The 20,281-nt window shown below is 42.9% G+C and overlaps 1 protein-coding gene across 2 annotated transcripts in view; it reads right to left on the minus strand.

The window, feature by feature from the left end:
- Positions 1 to 20,281, minus strand: part of LOC106608059 (spectrin beta chain, non-erythrocytic 1) — a 118,372-nt gene that overhangs the window by 76,538 nt on the left and 21,553 nt on the right. The window contains exon 2 of one of the 2 annotated variants that reach the window (XM_014205747.2): positions 8,932 to 9,158. In XM_014205747.2, the coding sequence (XP_014061222.1) occupies positions 8,932 to 9,106 (175 nt within the window). In that variant the 5' untranslated portion in view covers positions 9,107 to 9,158. Of the gene's footprint in view, positions 1 to 212; positions 801 to 8,931; positions 9,159 to 20,281 lie in introns of those variants that run through there. The other variant, XM_014205739.2, reaches the window with a different exon arrangement.

Raw genomic sequence — 20,281 nt, forward strand, 5'->3', positions numbered from 1 at the left:
ACAATGCAAAACAAAGACGGGAAAGACCTTACATCCCCAGGCATCCTAAGATTCACAACTGCTTCCCAACACCATGAAATCGCATGTCTTTATGAACCGGATACTACAGACACTTCCGATTGTCAGCTATCATCCGCTAGCTTTAGCGTGCATAGCAACGCTGGTAAACAAAGCCATGGGCTCTGCTCTGCCTTCCTCCCTACTTATCTTACCTTGCAGCTGCTTAAAACGGCCCTCGAGTTGGTTGTAGTTGAAGGCAGCCTGTTTAGCAGAGTAGCCCGGATCAGGGCCGGGGCTGGAGGCAAGAGAGGGGCCAGGCCCAGAGGAAGGGGACAGGGGCCCTGGGGAGTGGGACCCTGGAAAGATAGGCCCTGGGGACAAGGGGCCAGGCATGCTGGTCGCCCTCTGTAGCTCCATCAGTCCAGTTGAAAATAAAGGGCTGGAGAGAAGGGTTCGCTGGTCCCCCTCCTTCTAAAAAAAGAATGTCCAGTGGTGGTCCCTGTAAGAGGTTAGCTGGGAGAGTCCCTCTCTGGGTGATGGTGCAGCAGTTAGCCCCGAGGTGAAACGCTGGCTCAGCACCGCAGCATCATACTCGTCTCAGTCTTCTGTCCTCCCCTCCTCTATCATCCCCCCATCTTCACACAGCACAAGCAGCTTGCTGACACTAACACGCACAGTGAGAACGATAATGTGCTGCGTTCCAATATGGTAAAAGCCACAGGGAGAGAGGGAGAGAGAGTGAGAGAGAGGGAAGTAGAGAAAGCACGCTGGACTCTGTACTCCTGCAATGAGCGGAGGGCTGCTCAAACACTGAACACCTTTTACAAACCTTATGGAGGGGGAGGGGGGGAGGAGCCAGCAACCTGGAATTCCTTCAGCAGCCACTCACAGTCCTTGTGTTCAGTGGTGATGTCACAGCCTCATTACCAAAAAGGGGAGTGGGAGGGAGGAGCAGAGGGGAGTGGTGGGCTGTACCAAATGGAAATGCAAAGGGGGAGGGGGAGACTTGGCCATGACCTTCCCCATTTCTAAGTACATTTGTTATTTTAAGAGACAAAACATCCCCTAATATTTCACTGATGCGTAGACATGCTCATGCACACAAAAAACGAACTTCCTGACTGTGTTTTACCAGCACGTCCTGTTAGAGTTCACTGCTAGCCCCCCCACCCTCACCGCTTCACATTAGTGTGTGGGCCTGACAAAAATGCACTGGCTTTTGAATGGCCAGACAAAGCCAGAAGAATAAGGAGCTCTCATAGTGAGCTCTGTGTAATAATATCCTAGACAGTGAACCAAACCCAAAGTGCAGGCAAGTCTCCCCAGTCTTCTCTCCTTTCCTCTCCTCTTCATTATTTAGCCATGTAGTCCACCCGACCCACCGCTTGAAGCGAGGGGTTATTATATATTCACAGAGCACAAAATAAGCCTTTTATTGATCAGAAAAACAATGAATCCCCATTTACTCCGTTTTTCCTGACAAGAAAGCGCTCTTAAACATTTACAGTAGTTAGACAAGTCCAACAGCACAATATTCCCACCCATCTGAAAACCCTTTGCCGGAAAGCCCCCGTTTTACACCATTTCAAAGCTGGTCTTTCTTACATTCCAGGCATTTTATGGTATGGAATTTCTTCACTAGCTTTAAATGGAAGGCATGGTTTTTAGGGGATAAAAGGTTTCTACTTCCCAAACCCCATGTGAATTCAACCCCGCTGGGCCCATTACTCCTGGCAACGTATTTATACTGTAACATATCTTAACATTGCTGTGTGTTTTCACAGGGCAGTCAGTGTAATGTGATTATACGCACTGAAAACCATTCCAGGTTTGGGCCGAGCCAGCCTGGCATAGCATGGGGGGAGGTGCTCCCAGATTAGGTTTTATATACAAACCCTTTGAAAGTTGGGTGAGTGAGGTAACTCTGTGCTGTAAAGAATGAGTGTGGGAGGTAAATGCACGGTGATAGCTGAATGAGCAAGGTAAACATGAGCAGTGAAAGGGGGCTGTTTATAGTAGTCAATAGTGAAGTGAAAAAACCTGAATGTCTGAAGGGAAAAGAGTATGGACCAAATGAAAAACCAATATGAACTGCCCCAATTTCCTGTATGTTCGGAGCACAAATCACAAGGCCTCCTCGTGAATCCCCTCTGGAGCTCCTCTTCTGAATAGTGTGTTTGAGTGGAACATTCAGTTCAAAAAACATCCCTCTCGTCTCCCCTGTTTAACTTAAATACTCCCTCACTTAAATAGCAGAACCCTCATCTGAAACAGTTTCTATTTAATCTAATTAACGCATGCAAAAGCAATATCTCACTACTTACAACCATTTTCCATGAGGATGTTGCAAATGCTTTTCACAAAGAAGGTCCTGTGGTTTAAGATTCACGGTGGGGGGGGGGGCGACCATGTGGTCTTAGTCATAACCCACTAACCAGGAGAGAGAAGCAGTGAAATATCACTTGACAGCCACTCTCTCTGGCATGTGCTACATGACAGACATGCCTCTCCAGCCATTGTACTGTAATCCACAAGGACAAAAGGGGAAACAATGGCGTACAAGCTGCGACAAAAGAAACTCATTATGCTTCATTAAAGATGCCACAAAGTCAATCAACCAATGTGTTACTCGATAAGAGCCTTCCTTTTGCTTTTCTGATAACTAAATGCTGCCTTAAAGATGGTACACCAGAGACCTGCTAAGACACAGACTCAAAAATACAGGCACTCTACATAATCTAGATTAGAAGCTACATGGGGACAGCCATGAGACAGCTATGACAGGTGGAGGTGGTACGAAGCCAGTGGGTTGCTAAGAAACCTGGCCCTGCTTGCACAGCCTTCAGCCATGGCTAGTGTTATTTATTTACACGTCTCGGCAGAATGTGGCGATTGCTTTTAAGAGCTCCTCTCCTCAACTCCACAGCCATTCCTGTGACCTCCGCACTGGTTATTCCTGGACCTTCCAGGGTCAAGCAGAGCAACGTTTACCAGAAACACAGCAGGGATACTGCCAAGGTTATAAACAGGTCAATACACACAAATTGAAAGGGTATAAAAAAAACACACAAACACTCTTACTGGAAACCAGCATCCCGCAGTGCAGACTGTCTTAGCAAATGCAGGGGGTTCTTCATGACATTATTTACCATCGCAGACAGACATTCACACACAAACCTCTTGGCTGTTGGGCGTATTCTCATACTGTACGCTACTGTACATACCTTATCCTAACTTGGGATTAGCTCCAAACTGAATATGTACTGTTAGCCATACATACACACTCCCTCGCTCCTTCCTTCAGTGTAAGGAGATACAGATCTGTTTCTAAAGGGATCAGTGCAGTTAGCCCCAAGTGGTTTTAGAGTTGCCTACCTATCATATGCACACTGTGGAGGTGAAACACACCAGGCTTTACGCACTGTTCAGGAGAAAACTAGCCTGTGCCTCAGGAAGGGGCATCAGTTTACACGATAGACTTGATTGGTTTACACAGACATATTAGTTTGATCAAACACAGGACCTGGCACCTCCTAAGTCATTCTGTATCCTTGAACAGCATGGTTTAGTGTGGTGGCGGGGTGCACTATGTCATGTATTTATTTATTTATTTATTTATTTATTTATTTATTTAACTAGGCAGGTCAGTTAAGAACAAGTTCTTATTTTACAATGACAGCCTACCCCGGCCAAACCCTCCCCTAACCTGGACGACGCTGGGCCAACCGTGCCCTGCCCTACACTGTACAGCTAACCTTGACTGGAACTGTTAGGCAACATTTTGAGAGGTGATTCTGAATTGAAGATTTTACAGTATGGATAGTTACAATTATCCTAAATAATGCCTATAAATACATGTTTCACCACAATGGTGAGCTCTCCACAACTAATAATGTGAGAAAATGGCAATATTCCATATTAAACTGCTGACGTAGGCATAACCACACTGCTTGGCTCCCTAACTGATGATGAACGCCTCTGAAAAAAAGGGGCATGCGTGTGTGAGTGATGTAAGCGCAGTCACCTCCATTAAGTGACGCCAGAGGAGCAGAATTCCATCGCCACTGCAGCGTTAAACTCACATCTGGCCAACGCTAAGAGGGAGGGAGAGAGAGTGAACGAAAGAGAGAAAAAAGCAAGAGAGGGTAGGGCGGAGAGAAAGGGTTTGTACTGCACAAACTTCAGGTCAGTATAGAGATAGATTACATGAATGCATGAATGGTGCAGTAATCAATGAAATCAGATCGGATTCATTCGAAAATAGGGGAAAGTAATAATACCACGCTACATGATAACCGGTGATACACGAACAATATACCTCAGACCTAACAATACAAATTATGCTATATACAGTATTTAAGCAATAAGGCCCCAGGGGGTGTGGTATATTTAAGCAATAAGGCCCAAGGGCGTGTGGTATATGGCCAATATACCACAGCTAAGTGCTGTTATTATGCACGACAGCCGTGCTATATTGGCCATATACCACAAACCCGAGGTGCCTTATTGCTGTTATAAACTGGTTACCAACGTAATTAGAGCATTAAAAATAAATGTTTTGCCATACCCGTGGTATACCACGGCTGTCAGCCAATCAGCATTTCAGAGCTCGAGCCACCCAGTTTATAATGGCCAATATACCATTTCTAAGGGCTGTTCTTACGCACGACCCAAAGCGGAGTGCCTGGGTACAGCCTTTAGTCATGGTATAATGGCCATATACAACAAACCCCAGAGGTTCCTTATTGGTATTATAAACTGGTTACTAGTAGTGGGCACCAATATCGATAATTCTATATGATATCAATATCGTTTGATATCGATATGACTGAGGCATGTCGTGATATCGTTTAATACTTATTTTACCCGCTTTCTACACTCTTTTGTAAAAAAAACAACGCACCGGCATTTGCTGCCGCACTCGGCGGATAGCTAGCAAAGCAAAGACATAGCATGGGTTCACCAATGAGACCAGCTCACTAACTTTAATACAACAAAAAGGTTGTCAAAATAGGCAAGACAATAAATACTTTGGTCCACAATGTATTTCATGTTTCATATTCTGTAGTAAACAGCGGCTTTGAGAGTCATGATCACTTACAGTGATGACGCAAAAAATGACTAGGTATCCCCCCTTTACCCCCGTCACTGTCCATTTCTTGTTTTTAAACGATGAGAGAAGTGCTACACCTGGTGGAGAGAGATTGTAAGACAGAAATAGTTGCTTTATGCGTGCTGTACGTTACGGCATGACACGTCACGATGTAACGGAGGGTCCGTTTTTTCAACTTTTCTCCAATACTATAGAGCCATTAGCATGTCGATCAATGCTTGAATAGAAACGTAGTTCACACCCCAGATTTTGAAGTCAACACAGTCGCTACAGTCTCATTAGTTTTCTTTGCAGCCTCGTTTGAATGTCGCGGTTGCACACATTTGTACGGAATGGGGTGAATTCACGTTAGCTAACGTTAGGTGACTAGCCCACAAATCAGTGGTGGAACCCACCCGACAAAATAGCCAGCTAGCACTTGGTAAGACATATGGATATTTGTACCATACATATATTATTTGCATTATGTGTAGTTGAAAGTAACTGCCCAGTAAAAATCTCACTTTTAAAAGTTAATATTCTTTTAACTCATATCCAAAGAAATTTGTTGACTCGTTCTATACTGGTACGTGGCCAAAGCATTAATTGGAGAAAAATATAATTTAAAAAAAACAACTCAAACTTGTATCTCAAACAGAACATAAAAAAAAAATGTTCTATTTCCTCATAGAACATGATGTCATCTCGCTAAGGATGATGACCTGGCCAACCAGCGGCCTAAAGAAGGATGAGCTGGCCAAATCAGTGGTCTACCAGCTCAACTCTCCTACAGATCAAATGTTTTGCTAATCGGACAAAGACGGAATGGGCACAAAATGTATAGCTAGAAATTTTGCTCCAGATTTGGTATAGCGGTACAGCTAAATTAGTTTACTCCAATTTAGGTCTAGCAAGCTAGCCAGTCAGTTTGATGTTCAAATTTGGAGCAGTTCGAGCTCTCATCACATGACAACAACTATGGTGGCTCATAAGGAACTGAAACCACGTTACGATGTGATATAAAAAAATTTTTTTAATATATGATATTGATATGAAAAAAAATGCAACTGATTAGGCTTGAGCGGAATACTGTATATTCCATAAACCAGGGTATTTTGAAATACCCACGGTATGATTTTCCACCCACCCCAAAAAAACGTATTCACAAAAATGTAATTGAGCCAGTCACATGTCATATTTGTTTACAAAGAGCACACAGAGCAAGCAAACTGAAGTTTAATGATGTGACAATCCACTGTTGAGCAGCGCAAGAGAGGTTATCAAGTTACACTGGAAATTCACTACTATTGTTTGCGATAACAGCATCGAGTCTTCTTGGGTATGACCCTACAAGCTTGGCACACCTGTATTTGGGGAGTTTCTTTCATTCTTCTCTGCAGAGCCTCTCAAGCTCTGTCAAGTTGGATGGGGAGCATTACTGCACAGCTATTTTCAGGTCTCTCCAGAGATGTTTGATCGGGTTCAAGTCTGGGCTCTGGTTGGGCCAGTCAAGGACATTCGGAGACTTGTCCCGAAGCCACTCCTGCATTGTCTTGGCTGTGTGCTTAGGGTCGTTGTCCTGTTGGAAGGTGAACCTTTGTCCCAGTCTGAGGTCCTGAACACTCTGGAGCAGGCTTTCACGAAAGATCGCTCTGTACTTTGCTCCGTTAATCTTTGCCTTGATCCTGACTAGTCTCCCAGTCACTGCCCCTGAAAAACATCCCCACAGCATGATGTTGCCATCACCATGCTTCATAGTAGGGATGGTGCCAGGTTTCCTCCAGATGTGACGCTTGGCATTGAGGCCAAAGTGTTCAATCTTTGTTTCATCAGACCAGAAAATGTTGTTTCTCATGGTTTGAGAGTCTTTAGGTGCCTTTTAGCAAACTCCAAGCGGGCGGTCATGTGCCTTTTACTGAGGAGTGGCTTCCGTCTGGCCACTCTACCATAAAGGCGTGATTGGTGGAGTGTTGCAGAGATGGTTGTACTTCTGGAAGGTTCTCCTATCTCCACAGAGGAATTCTGGAGCTCTGTCAGAGTGACCATCGGGTTCTTGGTCACCTCCCTGACCAAGGCCCTTCTCCCCCCCAGTACTTAGTTTGGCCAGGCGGTCAGCTCTAGGAAGGGTCTTAGAGGTTCCAAACGTCTTCCATTTAAGAATGATGGAGGCCACTGTGTTCCTGGGGACCTTCAATGCTGCATAAATGTTTTGGTACCCTTCCACAGATCTGTGCCTCAACACCATCCTGTCTCGGAGCACTACAGGCAATTCCTTTGACATCATGGCTTGGTTTTTGCTCTGACATCTGTGGGACCTTATATAGACAGGTTTGTGTGCGCCTTTCCAAATCATGTCCAATCAATTGAATTTACCACATGTGGACTCCAATCAAGTTGTAGAAACATCTCAAGGATTATCAATGGAAACAGGATGCACCTGAGCTCAATTTTGAGTCTCATAGCAAAGGGGCTGAATACTTGCAAAATTGTCTAAAAACCTGTTTTCGCTTTGTCACTATGGGTATTGCGTGTAGATTGCTGCAGATTTTTAAAAATATTTCATCCATTTTAGAATAAGTCTGTAATGCAACAAAATGTGTAAAAAGTCAAGGGGTTTGAATATTTTCCGAAGGCACTGTACATAGTCTACAAAAAGCAACTCAGACAGTCACACAAGCTACTCTATGGGGATAAGAGAAAAGCAGGATTTACAATACATATGGCCCAATAACAAGAATACAGCCATTATCATGAATGAAAGATCAAATAACTGAAAGTCAAAGAGCCGGAGAAGCCATGTTGTGGTGCTGTAGTCCCCAACAACTCCTGCATATTTAAGAGGCAGGTGGATTATTTAGTTACGTGGAACACTAGCATATTAGCCTAGAAACCAGTGAACTATGGAGCCCAAAAACAGGCCTACAGCTACAAATACAGCACAAACACAGTGCCACCACGAATACTACTGGGGGTAAAAGGGGAACACCTCAGCAGAGACACATTCTGCACTGTAGGGGGGTACAGTAGGTGGTCTCTTTTCATTGTCTGGGTGAGCCCAAATACCACATTGTATTAAGATGTAAGAAGGGCATTATGGAACAACAACAGTGCCACATAGACCCTAGGACAGGAGGATATGGCTTTTCTTTTCTTTTTTTTACATTCTAGCTACAATGCTTCATCTTAAAAGGAGGCAGTAACAGCCTGTGTGTGTATACGTTTTCTACAATAACACAGGGCTTTGGCCACTTACTGTACGTTAGTATATTTATTTTCTGTACAACATAGATTACCTGCCCCCAGAGTTAATCCTCATTTTCCATAATTAATTATTCCTCGTTAACGGCTATTCTGTAACTCTGTGTCCACTAATCCCCTGTTAATCTTCACAGAAGTACCTTATGCAGTCCAGAGACAGTGGACACACCCACCTCAATGACATTAAAGCCTAATGATCCCAATTAACAAGCAATACAGCTTAATCCTATGAAGCACAGAAACTTAAATCTGATTAGATCAAGAGAGTAGCTGGAGAGTTGGTTCAAGGGTAGCCAAATGATAGCCTGAATCCAGCCTGACCCCATGATGAAGTATACATCACTGTGACATTTGGAACCCATTTATGCAATAGAAGAAGCTTGTGCTGTGTCAGTTGGGGCCAGAGTTGGCCCCTAGTGTTTAGTTAGTCTATGACCAGACAGTCGGGTTGGAGCAGGGGACAAAGTTGTTTGCGTATCCACTGTAGATGCTTGAACTGTGCTGGAAAGGACAATGTAATACAGTATATCCATGTGTAAGATGGTCCTCAGACCCAGTAGTGTTGTAGTTCTGGTGCCTACCTGCCAAGGCCTTGATGCGGGAGCGTTCAAACAGCCTGGCCGAGCTGTTTTCGTTGTCCCACTCGTCAGCATCCCAGCGGTTGTTGACAATGTCGCTGGTGTACTGCTGCTGCTGCTGCTGCTGCTGCTGCTGCTGGATCTCCATGTGGTCGTAATCGGCGGCTACAGATGTCATCCTGACCCTTCAACTGTCACACTGCCACACATCGGCCACTTCTCCTGAAGCCCTGTGGACACAGAGGAGATGATGTGTTTAGGGAAATGATCAGGCGTATGATGATTTTACATAATCAACCAAGGGTGTGTTAAATCAAGCAAATGTACATAGATTTTCCAACTACATCCTGACATTAGTCTTTAATCTCAAAGCCCTAATCTTCAATGATTATATTGTACTGGTTGTAGAGATTCTGACCAAATTAGAAGTAAGTTGTCTCCCCCTAATGTCTCAGACAGCTTGTGTGAATTTGTAAAGCTTGTTTACAGTACCACCTCCTGGTGATAAAATGTAACTACTCCAACACATAGAAGACAGCTGAATTCTACATCTGTTGGCAGTGGCAGCAACTGTGAGTCTCCATTACATGATGACTACACCGGCCACACGCGTGTCCACATGCACCATCGCGTGTCCTCATGCACCATCGCGTGCATGTTGACTTTGTCCATCCACACCAGGCCCCCAGGGTCCGGTCTGGAGCGTGAAGTCACAAACTATGTTGGTGTTCTACTGCATAACAACCTAGCGGTGCCAAAAGCCATGCTCTGTCCTAAAAAGCCTATGTAAATTCGATCACCAGAGCGGCCAAAAATAATCATTATTGATGGCTGTTTTGGGCTCTAAAATTAGTTTATTATGATCAAGTACGATCCCCATGGTCAATTATTTTAAAGTTAGCTACAAATCGAGACATTTAATTAAACAGTGATCCATTCTAACCACTTGGTGGATTCGGCTGTTTCAGCCACACCCGTTGCTGACAGCTGTATAAAAATCGAGCACACAGCCATGAAATCTCCATAGACAAACATTGGCAGTAGTATGGCCTTACTGAAGAGCTGACTGACTTTCAACGTGGCATAGTCATAGGATGCCACCTTACCAATAAGTTAGTTCGTAATATTTCTGCCCTGCTAGAGCTGCCCCAGTCAACTGTAAGCTTGCGCATGCAACGTGGCCGCAGAGGTTTGCATATTAGGCTCATTAAACTCAAGTTGGCTTTCAGAGCACCTATAAAACAAAGTTAGACAAAAGAGTTTAACACAATCTGGCCAACAACACTATTGTAGGACACAGCACACACAGCATTTTCTAAACTATGCTGGTAAACTTGAAATATTCCTCAGCAACATTTCATACAGATAAAATCAGAGTATGGCTGTAAAAAGAAATCATGTTTGACGGGATACCTTGCTACAGTCCAATGAAAAGTCCTGCTGCACCACAAAAATATACAAATCTTGCAAATAGTATACACACCATATCTAAAAGCCTCTCCACTCTAGTACCCAGTACCCACCACCATCTTTAGTACGATCCACCCAAAAACATGCTCATTACAGCCTTAGCCTGTCCTGCTCTCCCTCTGCTAGCCCCTGTGTTCTTCTGCAGTCAGACAGTCATTGGCCAGACTAAGTGAATCAGCTCAGCTCATTTCAAATGGGACAGGCCAGTGTTTGCCTGATGAACTCAGCAAATCGTCTAGAGGAGAAGTCTATCTGAACACCAACAGTCAGCAAACATTGGACAATGGTGCTCTGGCTAGTGTAGACTGAGGGCCAACAGAGCCGCAATCATAGAGAAACACACACATTCACACGACGCATGGCAAAAACATGCATGCTGCACACACAAGAGACTTACACATTTACATTAAGGTTTGCATTATGTATGTTTTTACCTTTTTATTAATCAAGTTAAATATCACATCACCTTCCTACATAGAGACATGACATTGGAAAAAGTTTTTTTCTCCCCTTTCCATTTTGCGGATGTGTATGTGCTGCAGGACAGCGTGAGAGGGTTGACTGAGTGTACGGTCATTATGAAGAAGGGACGACATGGAGACAGAGCCGTTCCATCCGCCTCCACGCTACCAACCACTAAAACTAGAGCTTGTGTTGCTAGGCTAAAAATGCGTTGCCTTTGGGACGGAGTGTTACTGCTGGCGTGGGTTAACACAGCCTGAGCACCCATAGATACAGCAATGTGCCTGTGCGCACACCCACACACACACACACACACACACACACACACACACACACGTCTGAAAGTGTGTCAGGACATGGACTTAGGAGGGGAGGAGACTGCATAGTGGTGACCAGCAGTGGCAGTGGAAGAGATTAACACGAAGACTCAGAGACAGCACAGCAGAATGGTATCTAGTGGTGAAAACAGCACACTGTAAATTATGCTGAATACCAACAGCACCTGTCTTGCAGTACTTAACCAGACCACCTGGGGAACCAACCACTATCGATGGTTGAGAGCTATCGAACCATGACCGGGATCACTGGTGTGGAATAAGGGCTATGGATTTTACAAATCATTCTTCCATACAGTGAGCAATGTTGTTCTCCACATTTGCTAGATTGCATGAGAGCGTCTGCAGTATGTAATGGGTTTGGCTCAGGGGCAGTATGTCTGGACACTCTAATTCTAAACCTGAGGCTCAGCCCCACCAACGCATCATCCTCACACCCCCACCATTCTCCTCCCACCGACATCCTCCCATCCTGTCACTCTGATTACGCAGGGAGATGCAGTGTTCACCCACTGTGTGTTGGGTAAGACAGAGAGATGGAGAGAGAGAGAAGAAAGAAGGTTGGTCTGCTGTGACTGTAGGCTATAAAGGGCCGGGATAAGATACGGAATCTAGATGCTGAGTGTGTGTGTGTGTGTGTGTGTGTGTGTGTGTGTGTGTGTGTGTGTGTGTGTGTGTGTGTGTGTGTGTGTGTGTGTGTATGTTTGTGCACGCACGCACATAAGGCAGTAGATGGATAACAGGTCGAACAGATATATTTTTAGCCTGTGTGGTAGAGGAAGGTGAGCACCTCACAAGAGAGACAGAAAGAGGGAGGAGAGGAGGAGAGGATAAAGGGAAGATGAGAATGCATTAAATTCGGGTCCTCCTCTCAATATCTATCTATGGACGACTTTCAACAAATTGTACCTCGGCTTGTATCCATCCATCATCCTATTACAGACTGCAAATATCACCCATCTGACAGGTCTACAGAGGATGTATTCATTATCCATGACAGTGCACTGAACACAGACACACAACATACAGACATTGATGGTACTGACACTGACATGCAGAGATGACGTCATACACAAAAATCAAACATTCACAAACAAACAATAGAGCAACATTCCATCCTTTAAATCAGGGCTAATCCAAAATCCTAATCTAAACCAACTGCTGACTCATTTCACTTTCAAAGCCTCTCTTCTTGAGGAGGGTAATTTCATCATTCTCCTCTCCTATCCTAAGAGCGACACACATTGTGCCTTCCCTGAGCACAGGCTCAACACGAGCACATCAGGGGTCAAATAAACTGATCGATACATACATTTTTTTTTAAAAGAGGTCACCGTTGGGTCAATATGAGCCTAGAAAGCAGAACGCTGGCATAGGGATGATTGCATCATCAGAATATGCTTAGCATTTTACATTGACCCCAATGCTACTTAAGAGCAGGGTAAAAAAGGGCCCACTTTCTCAATATTTTTCTTAAAGCTGCATGTGCGGCCAAACACAGATCAGTAATAATTTACAATAACTTATTGCCATTTAGTTACAGCTGTATTGGATCCACTCCGGCTCTCGTTTTCAATCTTGTGCTGCCTTTCTCTAAATTATGTTTGATTTCTCCTTCACCCTTTCATGTTTTCTCTTTTGATCCAGCGCTTTATATACATTTTTGTTTTGCGCCATTTCTCTCTCCAGTCTCGTACATAGAAACATTTCAGTGACTGTATTGAAAAGGGCCTTTATCGAGATCGAACTAAAGATCTCCATGGAAACCAAAACAGACAAAAGCCTTTGTTGCAAACTGAAAATGGTACAGTGTTCCAGCTCGGCCTACTCCACAAGGCTGCCAAGCATAACACAAAGGCAAGTCCAAAACATTCTTACATTTACATTTTAGTCATTTAGCAGACGCTCTTATCCAGAGCGACTTACAGTAATGAATACATATATTTCATGCAATTTCTTTTTTTGTACTGGCCCCCTGTGGGAATCGAACCCACAACCCTGGCGTTGCACACTCCATGCTCTACCAACTGAGCCACAGGGAAGACTGTTCTTATTTTACAATATACATGATCAAGAGATAGGAAAAGAAAAACAGTGATAGTTCACATAGGAATTGAAAACCAATGAAGGGTTAAAAACTAACATTTTCAGTCAAAGGGTTTTGTGAAACAGCAGACGATTTGTAGTTCTATACTATACTCTAGACTAGAGCACTTATATTAACTTAGTTTGCTATTCATTTGTAAATATATCATCGTCACAGCCTGAACCTCTGAAAACAGGGATCGGATCTACAGTGCTTTCAGAAAGTATTCAGACCCCTTATGCTAAAATGTATTTTATTTTTTTAAACTCTATATTACACACAATACCCCATAATGACAAAACGAAAACAGGTTTTGAGAAATTTTCGCTAATTAAAAAGAAATTGCATAAGTATTCAGCCCCTTTGCTATGAGACTCGAAATTGAGCTCAGGTGCATCGTGTTTCCATTGATCATCCTTTCATACAATTTGATTGCAGTCCACCTGTGGTAAATTCAATTGATTGGACATGATTTGGAAAGGCACAAAACTGTCTATATAAGGTCCCACAGTTGACAGTGCATGTCAGATCAAAACCAAGCCATGAGGTCAAAGGAATTGTCCGTAGAGCTCCGAGAAAGGATTGTGTCGGGCACAGATCTAGGGAAGTGTAACACAACATTCCTGCAGCATTGAAGGTCCCCAAGAACACAGTGGCCTCAATCATTCTTAAATGGAAGATGTTTGGAACCACCAAGACTCTTCGTAGAGCTGGCCGCCTGGCCAAACTGAGCAATCGGAGGAGAAGGGCCTTGGTCAGGGAGGTGACCAAGAACCCAATGGTCACTGACAGAGCTCCTCTGTGGAGATGCGAGAACCTTCCAGAAAGACAACCATCTCCGTAGCACTCCACCAATCAGGCCTTTATGGCAGTGGCCAGACGGAAGCCACTCCTCAGTAAAAGGCACATGACAGCCAGCTGGGAGTTTGCCAAAAGGCACCTAAAAACTCTCAGACCATGAGAAACAAGATACTCTGGTCTGATGAAACCAAGATTGAACTCTTTGGCCTCAATGTCAATCGTCACGTCTGGAGGAAACCTGGCACCATCCTTACGGTGAAGCATGGTAGTGGCAGCATCATGCTGTGGGGATGTTTTTCAGCAGCATGGACTGGGAGACTAGTCAGGATCGAGGCAAAGATGAACAGAGCAAAGTACAGAGAGATCCTTCATGAAAACCTGCTCCAGAGTGCTCAGGACCTCAGAATGGAAGGTTCACCTTCCAACAGGACAACGACCCTAAGCACATAGCCAAGCTAAGACAATGCAGGAGTGGCTTTGGGACAAGCCTCTGAATTTTCTTTAGTGGCCCAACCAGAGCCCAGACTTGAATCCGACCGAACAACTCTGGAGAGACCTGAAAATAGCTATGCAGCAACGCTCCCCATTCAGCACTGTATACCTTGAAGAGACACTGGTTGCAGTTTCCGGAATTTCTCCAGTTGCCTTCTCTGTCAAACCCAATAGCAGGCTCAGAAAGCTCTCTCACTGCAACCTCTCTGACATCATCCACACTAACCAGGTTTCCATTCAACCATTTCATGCGGATGAATTACCTGACGCATCAAAAAAGTCACGACCAGGCTGATGGAAACAGGAAATGCTGGAACATATTTATAAATGCCGACAGACGTTGTTTGTTCGACATGGAGTGATCTTTTTGTGTCTCTAAAATTAATTACGTGGCGGTGGAAATGGCGGTGGAAAATATTCCTAATAACCATCATATTTGAGTAAATTTGTACTCACGCGATGATATGTTGTGTAGTCCTCCCACTACGTCTCGGGAAAGCATGCAGTTTATTAGACTACAGATTAAATAAATGATTAACTTCACAGGGTGGTGAAAGTGCACACACACACACACACACACACACACAAACAAAGGAGTTTGACGCTCCTTTCCAGTAAATATCGAGGGTCTTATTCTGGTGACATGATGATTGGCTGCCGTTTGACAAATGAAAATAATCTCGCTCTTATCCATAATAATCTCATCATGTAGGTAGACTACCCGCAATGTATCTGCGAGCTGTTGGCAAGAGCGCACCTGCCAAGACCAGAGTGGTCACATTTGTGACAAAACCATCACTAGAGTTGAAAATGCAATGGAAACCCATTTAACTTGTATTTTTTATTCAGTACATGGTCATTTAACCGCAAAAGTTATTTGTATGTGCACTACGTCATCACGCACAGACTTTTTTCTGCAATACACTTGATGGTGGAAAAATGTGTAAATTGTTTTATGCAGATTTTAGAATATTCACATGAAAATCTGTTGCCAATTGGATGGAAACCTAGCTACAGTCAGCCTCACTTAAAGCTTGAGTATTCCTGATGCTTTAGAAAAGCCAGGCACAGGATAGTATGCTGCACCCACACAATCTGCCTTAACAATACCATACATTATTACCTGCCCTGAGGGACACAGCTGGATGGATCATTCACTACGCCCACTCAAACATCCTCACTGAACACTGGATTTTACTTTATAGATTATGACAGCTCTACTTAGTCACACGTATACATTTAAAGTTTTCACATTCACGCACATAGGATTTTGCTTTTGAGTTCTTTTATCATTTTTACTCCTATTCCTAGGGGAGACACCCACACGTATATGCGTAAAGTCTGAAAGCGCATCATTAGAAGCTTAAGCAAATAAATTCACTAGCACATATCGCCCACACAAACACATCCAGTACAGTCCTTCAAGCTTTAGATCATACAACAAATTTTACCTCACTTCCTCTCTCTACATAGCTACTACAGGGGATTTCCATGTAAAAAGCTCCATGAGCACTAACATGTGAAGAAGTTCATAAGAGCACATCAAATTTGGGGTCAAATGAAAGCTAAGTGTCTATATTTTTGAGAAATGCAGCTATATACTGTAGGCTATATAGTTATACAGTTCCTTCATAAAGTATTCATACCCCTTGACTTATTCATAATTTTGTTGTGTTACAGCCTGAATTTATTAAAACATTTTTTCACTCATTTACACACAAAACCCATACTGACAAAGAGAAAACATGTTTAGAAAATGTTGCAAATTAAATGAAGTACAGAAATATCAAATTTACATAAGTATTCACACCCCCGAGTCAATAAATGTTAGAATCACCTTTGGCAGCAATTACAGCTATGAGTCTTTTCTTTTACTTCTTCTTTCTTTTTCAAATTCTTCAAGCTCTGAAAAGTTGGTTGTTGATCATCGCTAGACAGCCATTTTTAAGTCTTGTCATAGATTTTAAAGCCAATTTAAGTCAAAATTGTAACTAGGCCACTCAGGAACATTCAATATCATCTTGGTAAGCAACTCCAGTGTATATTTGGCCTTGTTTTTTAGCTTATTGTCCTGCTGAAAGATAAATGTGTCTCCCAGTGTCTGTCTGGGATTTTGCTTGTGCTGAGCTCTATTCCGTTTCTTTTTATCCCCCTCCAAAAAACTCCTTGGTCCTTTCCAATGACAAACATACCCATAACATGATGCAGACATCACCATGCTTGAAAATATGAAGAGGGGTAACTCATTGATTTTTTGTGTTGGATTTGCCCCAAACATAACGCTTCGTATTCAGGACATAAAGTTAATTTCTTCGTCAAATTTATTTCAGTTTTACTTTAGCGCCTTATTGGAAACAGGATGCATGTACAGGCTTCCTTCTTTTCACTCTGTCATTTAGGTTTGTATTGTGGAGTAACTAGGCCGTCATTGTAAGTAGGCCGTCATTGTAAATAACATTTTGTTCTTAACCGACTTGCCTAGTTAAATAAAAGGTTAAATAAAAAATAATACATCTACAATGTTTTTGATCCATCCTCAGTTTTCTCCTATCACAGCCATTAAACTCTGTAACTGTTTTAAAGTCACCATTGGCCTCATGGTGAAATCCCTGAGCGGCTTCCTTCCTCTCCGGCAACTGAGTTTGCTAAGGATGCCTGTATCTTTGTAGTGACTGGGTATATTGATAAACCATCCAAAATGTAATTAATAACGTCACTATGCTCAAAGGGTTATTCAATGTCTTTTTTTTTACCCATCTACCAATAGGTGCCCTTATTTGCGAGGCATTGGAAAACCTCCCTGGTCTTTGTGGCTGAATCTCTTTGAAATTCACTGCTCGACCGAGGGACCTTAATTGTATGTATGGGGTACAGAGATGAAGCAGTCATTAAAAAATCATGTTAAACACTATTATTGCAACTTCTTATGTGTATTTAGGCTTGCCATAGCAAAGGGGTTGAATACTTACTGACTCAAGACATTTCAGCTTAACATTTTTTATTAATTTGTAAATATTTCTAAAAACATAATTACTCTCCCTCCCTCCCATAACCAGCCCGCTCACCCACTGAGCACCGGACTTCCAAAAGTAGTTGAAATTTGGTCAGTCCAAATCTGAACCAATCAAAGACGTCTGTTTCACAAGTTTGGACAGCACAGTAAAGTAGAGGTCAGTACAAAAAAACAGTACAGTAGAGTTTAGCACAGTAAAGAACAGTAGAGCATAGATCAGTACAATACAGTAATGTAGAGTAGAGTTTAGTACAGTACACTAAAGTAGAGTACAGTATAATTTGATGATGTCTAAACTTGTGAAACAGAGACATCTATGATTAGTACCAAATTTGGTCTTGTTTGAGGGTTGGAGCTCATTAGAATAATAGCCAGTATGTACAATAATACCCAAACATGCAAAGAATGATATTACATTTTTCTACCTTTGTGTACCTATTCAGCATACATCACCGTGAAGAGAATGACTTTCAGAATTATGCATTTGTGTATAGTACAGATTAGGGACCCATGATGTCATTCTGTTACTATCGTCCTGTTACCAGGTGTTAATCCACTTCACTTTTTATATAACCAAAAGAGATTTCATATCATAGCTGACACCCCATTCTTTCTGCAGACATCTTTAAATCTTAATTCAGAGTAGATATTTAACCGTTTTTTTGTAAAACGTGGTCACATAAACTGTGGAACATTTTACTGTCCGTTTCTTACCAAAATTTACTTCTGCACTGTTCTTCGAGTAAATGTGTTTTTGAAAATTGATTTAAAAAAATGTAACTTTGCAATCAGGGCTTTTTGTTTGTCATACTTTTAAAGTGAAAATTGTGAGTCTCAGCGTAATTTTGTTACCGTGGAACTGCCCTACAGTAAAACACTGACTAAATATGTGGGTCATGCTTGTCACCTGCTTTGGCACAATCTAGTCAAATGAGACTTTCCCATTCATTCTGACAGAAGAGGAAAACTGTCCAGAGCTTTTCAGAATGATTCAGTGACTGGTTCTATCTACAGCATCTGGGCTATGTTGGACAGCTGTTGAGTTTCATCGAGATCGCTTGGAGAAAGACAGTCTAAGGTCGCCAAGGTACACAAACAGCACTTTGAAGTGACAGAGTCTCTGGAACAGAGTGTCAACATTCTTCGCGCAGCACGCTAACCCTTCACTTCATAGTATGACAAAATGAAGACTGTTACCCTTCGCTCCTGAGAGACAGGGAATTTCTAAAGTCAGTTGTGGACACATCATTCAGGCTTGTGGGGCTATTCTATCCAAGCTATAAGCCACTCCTGTAATATTTTTGAAGGTGAAGCCTACCCTACACCAGTGCCCAGATAAGGGAGGCTAACTTCAGGACATTACCTATTCTGGTCAAGTTCCAGGATCCACTGTGGAATGCCTCCAGTCGATTTACTAAAAATCTATCCAGACCATAATATGCATTCTTTGATAAGGTCCAAACTGGTGACCCTACGGCCACAATAACATCTGGGATATAGGACTATGGTGTGAAGGAGAATTACACCAGACGGTCAGACACTGAAGAGAATAACATAATGACACCAATAAAATACCTAAACCTCGGTCACAAGATATTTTGGGGGTTTTCCATGTCAAACATTCCAGCCTGGTTATTAGGTTATCCAATAAATGGACAGCTAATGTCTTAAGCAGTTGCTATGTCTTTTGTGATAAAGTCTAAAATACATGTCCGTTTCTGTCTGAGAGCTGAATGTCTACTCTGAGGCTTATGTAGGCACAATAACAGAATTCACCAAGGAATAGTAGTCACTTATGGATAACTATAAGCAAGATGGAGATAAATGTCCTTTTCTTAACTCCTATCGAAACACGTTGACATAGAATGTTCATGTGTCATACAGTGCCTTCGGAAAGTATACAGACCCCTTGACTTTTTCCACATTTTGTTAGGTTACATTAGTCTACACACAATGCCCCATAATGACAAAGCAAAAACAGTTTTTTTTATTTGAGCAAATATCACATTTACATAACTGAGCCACAGGTCATTCCCTGTGGCTCAGTTGGTAGAGCATGGTGTTTGCAACGCCAGCATGGTGTGTGCAACGCCAGGGTTGTGGGTTCGATTCCCACGGGGGCCAGTACAAAAAAAAATAAAAATATTATGAAATGTATGCATTCACTACTGTAAGTCGCTCTGGATAAGAGCGTCTGCTAAATGACTAAAATGTAAATGTAAAATGTATTCAGACCCTTTACTCAGTACTTTGTTGAAGCACCTTTGGCAGCGATTACAGCCTTGAGTCTTCTTGGGTATGACACTACAAGCTTGGCACACCTGTATTTGGGGAGTTTCTCCCCTTCTCTGCAGCTATTTTCAGGTCTCTCCAGAGATGTTCGATCGGGTTCAAGTCCGGGCTCTGGCAAGGACATTCAGAGACTCGTCCCGAAGCCACTCCTGCGTTGTCTTGGCTGGTTGCTTAGAGTCGTTGTCCTGTTAGAAGGTGAACCTTCACCCCAGTCTGAGGTCCTGAGCCCTCTGGAGCAGGTTTTTCATCAAGGATCTTTCTGTACTTTGCTCCGTTCATCTTTGCCTTGATCCTGACTAGTCTCCCAGTCCCTGCCGCTGAAAAACATCCTGCCACCACCATGCTTCACCATAGGGATGGTGCCAGGTTTCCTCCAGACGTGACGATTGGCATTGAGGCCAA

The sequence above is a fragment of the Salmo salar genome, chromosome ssa01 (genome assembly GCF_905237065.1).
Source record: "Salmo salar chromosome ssa01, Ssal_v3.1, whole genome shotgun sequence".
Classification (NCBI taxonomy): domain Eukaryota; kingdom Metazoa; phylum Chordata; class Actinopteri; order Salmoniformes; family Salmonidae; genus Salmo; species Salmo salar.